The 10,578-nt window shown below is 39.1% G+C and overlaps 1 protein-coding gene across 1 annotated transcript in view; it reads right to left on the reverse strand.

Annotated features, from left to right (window-relative positions):
• Positions 1-10,578, reverse strand: part of LOC101858234 (quinone oxidoreductase) — a gene marked incomplete in the record, with an annotated part of 22,342 nt that overhangs the window by 6,765 nt on the left and 4,999 nt on the right. Inside the window, 1 exon segment of the mRNA XM_035973510.1 lies at positions 1,393-1,515. Within this exon segment, the coding sequence (XP_035829403.1) occupies positions 1,393-1,506 (114 nt within the window).

Raw genomic sequence — 10,578 nt, forward strand, 5'->3', positions numbered from 1 at the left:
TATCTATCTATCTATCTATCTATCTATCTATCTATCTATCTATCTATCTATCTATACATACATACATAATTTATATATATATAGAGTGAGAAAGAGAGAGCGAGAGGTGATTCAGTTTGCTTTGTAGACTGTTTGCAGTCTGATGATAAGTAAAATAAGATAAGAGAGACAGAGAGAAATAGTGTGAGATAGAAAGAGACAGAGAGAAATAGTGTGAGATAGAAAGAGATAGATAGATAGAGAGAGAGGAAAGAGAGAGAGAGAGAGAAAGAGAGAGAGAGAGAGAGAGAGAGAGAGAGAGAGAGAGAGAGAAAAGAGAGAGTGTGATAGGAAGGGGCAAGGGGAGACACAGACAGATAGAAAAAGAAATACAAACACAAATTGAAAAGATGGAGGATTAAGTAATTAACAGACAAACAGACAGAAAGAGAGACACGGTGAGAAAGATGAAGTATAATAATCATAAAAAGTAATCAACCCTAACTAGATGTTGTGAGTGTCCCACAGTATCAGGAAGGCCTATTATATTTCAATTTACTCAACTTTTAAAAGGACCTTGAAAATATGTGAGAAAACAAAACTGGAGGATAGAGAACAATGTTTTCCTCGTGAATGGGGAACATTTTTTTTTCATTTTAAAGCTTCAACATGATGATCACACTAACCAACTGTATGAGCACATTAAAGACTTAAAGCCAGAGCTCCTTTTTCATGTGAGACAAGCTGGTTGGTAAATAAGAGAGAGAGAGAGACAGAGACAGAGAGAGAGAGAGAGAGAGAGTGAGAGAGAGAGAGAGGGGGGAGAGAAGGAGAGAGAGCGAGAGAGAGAGAGCGAGAGAGAGAGAGACTCAAAAACAATAAATGTTAATGACTGTAAATTAGAAGCACTCTTACATTACAGACCAGATCCAAATTTAAAAAAAACAAACCATTCTAATTGGTTCTCTATGTTTTCTACAACATAAGAAATATGTCCATGTTGCTGTGAAGCTAGTCAGAATAGGACATATATACAGCGCTGCAAACTCAACTCATGAATTAAACCCACCCAGAAAAAACATTAAGCTCCTGTGCTGATATATATATATACCATTTGCAGAGAATTAACATTTCAACAGAAAAAAAACCCAATCTTTCTCAAGATCGGCTTTTAAAAAATGTCACTTCACAGGTAAATTTTGAAGACACCCCCTCGTAAATACTTAAAATACAGCCTCCTCTCTCCAATCCTAAAGATGCTACTGATCTTGAAACTGCAAAATATTATTTATCTTATTAATTTTTTAGCGCTGTATGTCCATTCAATTTTCTCTCCCCTCCCCCAACTAACAATGCTAGCCCCACTAATTGCATAAAAGTGTTATAATGACATTTTTGGTAACACACACTCACCTCATTCTGACCAGGTTTTGGCACCGGGACTTGCGTCTCCACCTTGAGCACCTCTGGACCACCAAACTGGGCAATTCGTACAGCTCTCATCATTTGTCTTATTATTCGACTCATTCAATTTAACTGATGGAGAAAAACAAGAACAAATTCTGAGGGTGAGGTTTGAGTTAAAATGTTACAACAATGGTTTAGCAGGCGATGACTTGGGATTCGCATTAGTATCTTAGACCTGGTTCTCAGCTTCGTTGGATAGAATAGTGTATGCACTGCAGTGCATGCTTGGGCATGGTACTTTGTCCAGTACTTTGTCCTACTATTTAAAATTCACAAAGCCACAAAAACATACTTCACACACAGCAGTGGCCGAAATTGAGATCCATCATGAGAATTACTGAGATAAAGAATAAATAACACTTCTATTATAAAAGATAAGAGAGCCTTAGCTTTTTTAAAGAGAAGCAGATTGACACTAATGAAGTACCTGGAAAAATCAAAGCAGAGACAGAAAAACAAGTAAATAGACCTGCATGTGAGCCTCACCAGATTGTCTGATAATTTTGCGCACCCCCCCCCCCCCCAAAAGCTTTTAATTGTGGGTGTCATAAAAGTAAAAGTAAGGAATTCCGAGTAACGAGCGACCACCCCAACAGCACCATAAAGAAGATACTTAACCCTAACCCTTTACTAAGTCTAACCCTACCCCTAGGCCTACCCCAAAAAAGAAACTGCAAAGGCCCTCCTGTAAAAAAGGCCAGCACAAGTTCAAAATGAAAAAAAAAACCCACTCCAAAACAAACAAGGAGCATTTATATAGCCTTCATTGTTATAGGGTTTGATACAATAACACAATAGAATGGGAATATGAATCCTGTTTACGTAAAGTAAAGAAGTAGGACCTACCATGCGTGGCACCCTCACACCCACAAAAAAAAAGAGAATATTTCACGAGCAATCACGGTAACTTAATGATTTCAAGTAGGGCCTACTATTTTGCTATTTATATATCTTGTCAAATCATGACACACTTCCATTCCAACATCTGCTACAACTCTGACATCATAGTCGCTGAAACTGTGCGACGTGAAGTACATCAAAACATAGTGTAGAATACTGAGCGCATGTTAGCAATTTAAGCACACAAAACTTGGAAAACAATGTAGATTCGCTATAGCTCTTGAAATCGATAGAGACTTAGAAAGAAAAACATTACGTCGGTCGCCTGACTGATGCAATCGTGAATTCCACACAAAGCAAATTTTACAGGAGAGGGAAAAAACTGATTTTCTCAGTTATTTGGCGTTCAAGACAAACTAAATGGATAAATCTAGTCAATTACCTTTTAGAAATACTGTCGTACATTTTTTACTGTAGATGGTCATTTTTTCTAAAAAGAGTGGGATTTTCAATTTTCATTCGAATCTCGCCTGATGCGGTCTTGATCACGATTTCATCAGTGGGTTTTATGAAACGCGCAGTTTTATTCACGGTTATTAGGCAGTGTGTTTTCTCTTATTAGAGGCCCTGGTGTGTTTAAAATATATGAAAGCACAAAATACTATACAAAAGATTTTAAAAGACCAGTTTAAAACAGTATGAAATTATACAGATTGAGTGAAACAAAGCTTTTCATTATTTTACCACTATAAACATCTATCATTCTTACATAAATGGGAAATGGTACACAATTTATGAAATCAAACTCTTTCATTTGCCTGCTCTCTCTCTCTCTCTATCTATCCTTCTTTCTCCAATTGTGTATAAGTGTGTCTTTTTTATTGGGCTGGGGGGTGTGGATTGGCTGAGAACTTGATTTGTATCAAACTTCTCTGTACCCTGTGAATGACTGAATGATCATCTTTCATTATCTTACCCTTTTTGTCTCTCAGATCCTGAAATATACACTTTGCGATTTTTAATGGAGAATGATACAGTGGTGGGGAACTGTTTGTTAAGTTTTCCTTGTCTCTTGACTTTAGAACACTTTCCCCCTCTTCATTACAGTTCAGTTTGCAAAAGATCTCCTTATAAATGTCAGAGGCTTCCTATTGCATTAGCAGTTTGGTCTTCTTTTTGTCTACTTGGCCTGACAGTCTTGTGGATTGCAATTTCTGCAAGATCATGGGGCATGGGGGAAAATGTGGTCCACAAATTTCAGTTTATGGGGTCTTCGTTGATATAATTATTAAAAATTCAGTTCTGAAAATGGCAACATAATCTAGTGGCCTGTAATATTTGTGTGTTTTTATTTAAAGCCGCATCTCGATGACGCCGAGCATACTATCTACTTGCATTTGAGTGTGGAGTCTAACAACATTTTTTATTCAATTTCAGCATCTGCTTTAGTGGAAAAGGCACCCACGGAATTATATAAATAGATGCAATTTTGTGCTGATACACACACACACACACACAAACAAACACACACAAACAAACACACACTCACACACCTGTAGTTGTATAATAATATATAGTTATAAACTTCTATGCATTTGTGCATGTTGAAAAAAGGTCCATCAAACAACTTGTGAATTCATTTTCAATTAAACCACCTTGTGCCTTGTGTCATAAGTAATAGATGGCATCATACGAGGTTGCACTGAAGATTATAAACATGATTTTGAAACAACAGTTGGAGGAATTGATAGACAATGCCAAAAGTACACCCTGGAGATTCATGCAAATCATCTCAAGGTCTTGTTGCCCAAGAGCAAAGGTATCCATGGTGTGCCCTTTCTTTATCATTTTTTTTTCTGACATATGTGAGATTCCCACTTAGTCTGGCTGACATTATCAAGACTCAAAACTCACGTACAATTTAAATTGATCTTTTTAGGCTCATAGATCGACATGTTCCTTTCACCTAGCACATATTTGAGTAGTCTGACATACACTGCATACATGGTCCCTGACTTGTGCAGCCTGTTTTGTAAAACCAAGAAGCTCCGACAGATTACAGAAGTAGGGATCAAGATAGTTTTCCAGAGCTTTGCTGGCAATAGTCTCTGCGTTTGTTGCCATTTTTTTGTCCAAAAGTTGCCACAAAATTGGCAAAAGTTGCCATAAAAGGTTCTATTAATTTTCATCTCTCTGTGATAACGTGTATAGCAATGTGTTGCCAAGGTAACTTAATCTAAAGCACCAGAATTTCTTGGGCTCTGTTTTAAGCATCCAGAATATCATTAGCAGCCACACAGAGAGTAAAAATGTGAAAAATACAGGTTTCACAACAGAATGAAATCAAAACTAGAATAGCACATAAACAACAAAAATTAACAAATAAGGGCGTGTGCCCACCTTTCTGAAGATTGGCCGTTTTTTAAAACCCTAAACGAGTGTAATTCAATAAAAAGTACATGATTTTTTTTAACATGTAAATTATGGAACCACACACAAGGGCCACTATTTGGTTTTAGGTGGAGACACGCCCCAACATTTATCATTATAACTTTCTATAATACATTTATATATTTTTTTAATGCAGGAACAACATCACATTAAATAACATTTTATGCTTTATACACAGAAGATTCGCGGACTAAAAAATGCCAAAAATCGCGGCCGCGACAAACGCGCTAGAATAGTGGGAGGGAACCTTCGGAAGCATGTACACAGATGTGAATAGAAACTCCTAGACTTTTACGCCCTTTGTGGTTTGTTTAATAGTGGTGTAGCTGGGATGGGCTCTTCTAAAACACTCTCTACAAAGCGAAAGAGGATCCAGGTTGTCATCAACAAGTGCCTGAGGAAGTCCTGCAAGATCAGATGAAAAGACAGTCACCAATGACGAAGTATAAAGCAGAAAATATTAACACAGAAGAAAGCAGTGGAGATGGATTGGACTGAGCATTCATCTCGAAATCAGGCAGTTACATCAAAGAAAGTTTTAACTTGGAGTCCACAAGTTGAACAATGAAGGGAAGGTCATGTGGACCTGTAGAAAAGTCGCACAGAATGATGAATGTAACAGAAAAGTGGAAAGACATTTGGAAAATAATATGAAGAAGTTAGCCGAGGGTATGGAATAGTGGAAAGTGTTTGTCCGTATGGGAGAGCCAGGCGAAGATGAAACTGGCCTGGGCTCTTCTAGAGCAAATGAGCCAGGTAGTGATCATCAACTTCCTGCGAACTTTGATCTTCTGGTCACTCTATTTCAGATAATAAACCCAAGTGTGCGTCTTTCAGCTTGATCGCATTTGCATAAATTGTACTCCTTCATGATGGGAAGACCGTTCACATATAAAGGTCTTTGTGTCTCCCCATGTCAAAGTCCAAACAAAGACAAAGATAGTAGTTCTGGTTTTGTCTTTTAATAGTGAGTAGTCATTTGATTTTGGTTGAGCAATCACATCTGGGTTTCAGTTTATCAGGGTTTTTTTAATAAAGTATCTCTTGATCTGTATTGCTTATAATGGCTGACCACTCTCACTCTCTCTCTCGGAGGTTAAAAAAAAAGCACCTTTGATCTGCTCCAACGCATCGTGTACTTTGAATGACACATGTTTTTTTTGTTGAGGCCCGGTTCTATTATTTCTGTTCTGGATTTTCTGCAGCTTTCTTTGATATTCAAAGTGGTTCACATTGTTCGGCTTCGCAAAATTTCTTTTCTCATCAGGGAGCTCTGTTGTCAAATCAGTGAGCTTTCAATGTCAAACAAGTTTGGATTATGATACAACACGGAAATATATATATATATATATATATACAAGATTTGTAATTTATACTTGGCTACGTCAATTTCTAAATATTTTTTCTGCAAACTGACAAGATCAAAATTGTATTGCATACTACCAAATAGGGCACACGCATTAGACATTCGAATCTGACAGTTTTTGTGAAACAGTACCAGTCCTGCATCTAGGACACATACATGCTTTTAATCATGTGACAGAGAGGTTTTCCCGCAAAACACATGCAGTCGATCATAAATCATACTCTTTGGCCTGGAAACCGTGAATACTGACCGACCATTGTGTCTGCTCAACGTGGTCGCCAATATTTCAAATTCAATGGTATAAAGAGGCATTCACGGCGCCAACGGTTAGCCCCGTGAGTCATAAGCCGACTGATGAGATCATGAATTCCACACAGGTGTAGGATTCACTGTTTCATCAGGCGACTTATAGGGCACGGAGTTTATTCACGATTTTCTTATTACGTCAGATTACACATTTGAGTTGAGACAATTGAAAAATAGTTTTACAGGGACATGCATCTCACTGAGCACTCAAAATATAATGCAAAAAAACTATTTTCGAAAATTTGTGGAATTCACGGTTTATTATGCGACCGACGATTAATATATATAATCCTTTCACTGACCTCACCCAAGACCAACTCAGGCCTTTTAATGACATTTAAATCAAGACAGAAATAGAAAAATAATATATTCGAAAATCCACAGCCATATCAATTTCACAGGGTAGGCTGTAGACCTAATTGATTTTTAAATGGTAAGTCCACCTGCACAATAAAATGTATAGAATTTCTATCTTCCCGTGATCTGATGTGGTCCTACACTACACCAAGGCGTCCAAGATAATTAATTAGCACTTTAGTGGCATAAATTCAAAATTTACTTTGTGGGAAAGGCGAGAAAACGGTTTTAGCAAGTTTAACTCACTGACTACGGATCCCGTCACGAGTATGGGGCGGATAGTCGGTTCGCAGGTACGGATCCCGTACCCCCGACGGGATGGACTTTGCGGTTTTGTATCTTGTACTCCCGTCACATGTACGGGAACAGACTCCAGTGCTAGTTTTGCCACTTGTTTCGTTTCGTGCCGAGTTTGGCGCAAGTTCCGTGGTAACTTTTTAAGCAATTGAAGGTGAAGGACAGTCACCTCATCCAGGGTTGACCTGACTGGAACTCGCGCTGTGTTTTTTCTATACATATGATAGGTAATCCGACAGTCGCGTCGAAGTAACCGTCACATGAACAAGAATCTGTTGTCGATACTTCTGTACGTTTTGTTAGTTCTAGTGACTCAGGATATGATGTGTCTGATAGTTAGGACCCTGGATAGGTACCTGAACACGGCCCGAGTCGTAGTTTTAAGGCTAGATCTAGCACTAGTACTGTTGTTGTTGTTCGTGCAACGAAATCACAACTTCGTTCCCTTCATCTGTCTCATGTAATTCAGTGTATGGGTCTGAATCAATGCACAGACCAGCTTTTATATTCATCAAACACTCACACATGGATACACGCAAACCAAAACAGAACACTTTGAACTTTTATTTTTGTTGTTGTTGTGAACTTCATTCTATCTGTCATGTCTCTGGAAATTTTTAGAAAATAATTCATTCCAATTCTGAAACAATCATAAGAATTAAAGTATTATAGTATTAGACCTAGAGAACTTAATTTTTTTTGCAATAGATTTTATAAGTTTGAAAAGTTACTTTACTGAGTCAAAAAATAATTACAATAGGGTAATTCTGAGAGTTGTGGTGGTGTTTTGAAATACCCCCAAAAATGCCAGTACTCAGTGACTATGATAAATTTGTGAAAGGGGCCAGTAGTCAGTGAGTTAAATAATATTTATGAATTTTTTAAGGCCGCCCCTATTTCGTGAAGTGACTATTCGGATTCGAGTCCGAATATGAAAAAATGTTATTCGGACTCTGATTCTTGTCCAGCATGACATCACTTCCGACTTCCTGTGACTCGTGACTCGGGCTTCCTGTCCTGCCTCATTCATGACTCGCCTCAGGCTGGGTAGAGACCGGGATCACTTCGGGCAAAATGGCGTTTTGTGCAGGAGCCGAGTTTTAATCTTTTATGATGAATTTGAGGCCGGCCTGAAAAGTTATAGCGCTTCTAATAAATGTTTATAATTTGTCAAGAGGTCATCAGAGGCAATTAAAGATGGCTCGTTAGCGTGTGTCGGGGTCGGATGGGCGGCCTGTACACGTGTGGCTGTGTGTGCGTGTTGGGGAGGGGGGGGGGCAGTATTGGTCCGGGCGTTGAACGTCGCATACGCGTCAGTCTTTTTTCCCCCCGACAACTGATCATTATTACAATAATAAGCTAGTCTTGACGAAGATCTACGTAATGAATTGTGCGCTGATCTATGGAATCAAAAGTTGCCGTATGCTCGGCTCTACACAGCAACACAACTTTTTCTTGGTGTAAACAATCGAGATGATACAGGCTTGTGTATTTAAACGAATCTGTCTTTTTTTTTACACAGCTCATAATATGCAGGTGCCAGGTGGTCTGCTAATCTTCAATTTTACCTTTATCTACAACAAAGAAAGCGGGAAACATGGGGGGTGGGGGGGGGGGCATATCAATGAGGCGGCGGGCATCGGATCGGCAGATAAGGTGTGGGGGAAACTGAAGCACTCAACGTTAGATCTATAGAACGAAGGCACTTTCTTTTTTCCGGACCCGAGTCCGAATAACATTTTTTCATATTCCGAATAGGAATTTTTTAAATTCGGACTTGAGTCCGAACATGAAAAAATGATAAACGGCCTTCTCTGAAAGCTCGGGAAAATCAACTCTATTTCTCCAAACAGTTTCCGTTCTCGAGATTTTTCGGTTAGCCTTTTTGCGAATGGAGTGGCCCGCGCGCGTTTGTGTGCGAGTGTGTATAATGTGTGGACTGGGGTGATGGGGGGAGGGCGTGGGGGTGTGGAGGGACTATTTTTTTTAGTTTTGCTTTCGGGTGACTAAACTAAATGCCAAATAGGTTACTGAAGTCGAGCAGTAAACTGCAACGGTATTTTTATAGTACCCCTCCCGTTTCGCTTATAAATACTTCCCATTTTGGGGTTTTTCGACGTATTTTGGGCCGATAAAGATGAATATGTTATTTAATTTCGTCGCAATTTGTTAGTTTTCAAGTTATTTACATTTACATACCGAACTCTTTCGTGTATCAATACATACATTTTGTCGCGTTTCACGTCATTTTGCAGTGGTTACGCGTGGTTGCGCATGTGCATGCCGGCTTGCGCATGCCGTGTGCCGCTATTACGTTTGCGCATGCCGTGTGCCGCTATTACGCATGCGCATGCTGTGTACCGTTATTACGCATGCGCATGTCGTGTTTCCATATGCTCCAGCCACTGATTTTGGATGAGAATTCAGTGCTTGTTGCAGAAGTTGACATTGCCAATGTGATTCCTGCGACTCGTCGGATGACGAATAAGGTCAGTTTTTTTTTATAGTTAAGGCTCAGTTTTAGGATTTTTTTTTTTGATAATGCATGCTTTTATAGACATTAGGGGGGTTTCAGGGGGTCTCCCCCTGACGTGCGAGTACGTATAAATAGCAGTGTAGTAGGTCGGGTAGGGGGGGTTTAAGGGGGGGTCTCCCCCCTGAAATAAAGTGCAGTGACATCTAAACTAAAAATTTGCAACGTTTTTCAATGCCAAAATCGTGTTCAGGGCCCTAAAAAACCTACAAAATAATACCTTTTATGAGACGGGAGGTAGGTCAAGTAGGGGTGGTTCAGCTGAAACAAAGTGCCGTAACATCTAAACTAACAATTTGCGGGGTTTTTCAATGCCAAAATCGTGTTCAGGGCCCTAAAAAAACCTATTAAAAGCTACAAAATGACACCCTTTATGAGACGGGAGGGTTTCTATAATTTTACCACTGCAACTGATAGATTTCTCCCAGCTTTGGAAGTTTACTTGGCAGCTTGGCATTCACAGATTCAGTCACAGCAATCACGTCACAGCGCTATCACTTATTATCACTATCAGAACTGACAAGTTGGACCGCCGAGCTGACTACGGTAGGCCTAGATTTCTATATTATATATTATATATATCTATATATAGATCTAGAATCTAGATCTATATCTATTACTAGTAGTCTACAACCACTTACGACAGTCTCGTGAGAGGAAAAGAAAAAAAACCTTCTTTGAACAACTATGAAGACGAAGGTGAAGGATTCCAGATCCTGACTCCTGACCAAACTGCCAATCTGAAACTGACCACTAGAGGTGTGCGAGTAACGAGTCCAGACTCGAGTACTCGAGTAATACATGCAGCGAGTCCAGACTCGAGTCACAAGTAAATTACTCGAGTAAGGACTCGAGTCTGGACTCGAGTCCAGACTCGAGTCTGTAGGGGGGAAAAAACAGAAAAAAGGAGAAAAATTTGTTTTTTTTAAAAGTTAAGAATAGATAAAAGAAACATTCTAATAAGCAATTTTTTAAACTGAAG

The sequence above is a fragment of the Aplysia californica genome, unplaced genomic scaffold, assembly GCF_000002075.1.
Source record: "Aplysia californica isolate F4 #8 unplaced genomic scaffold, AplCal3.0 scaffold01334, whole genome shotgun sequence".
Lineage (NCBI taxonomy): Eukaryota > Metazoa > Mollusca > Gastropoda > Aplysiida > Aplysiidae > Aplysia > Aplysia californica.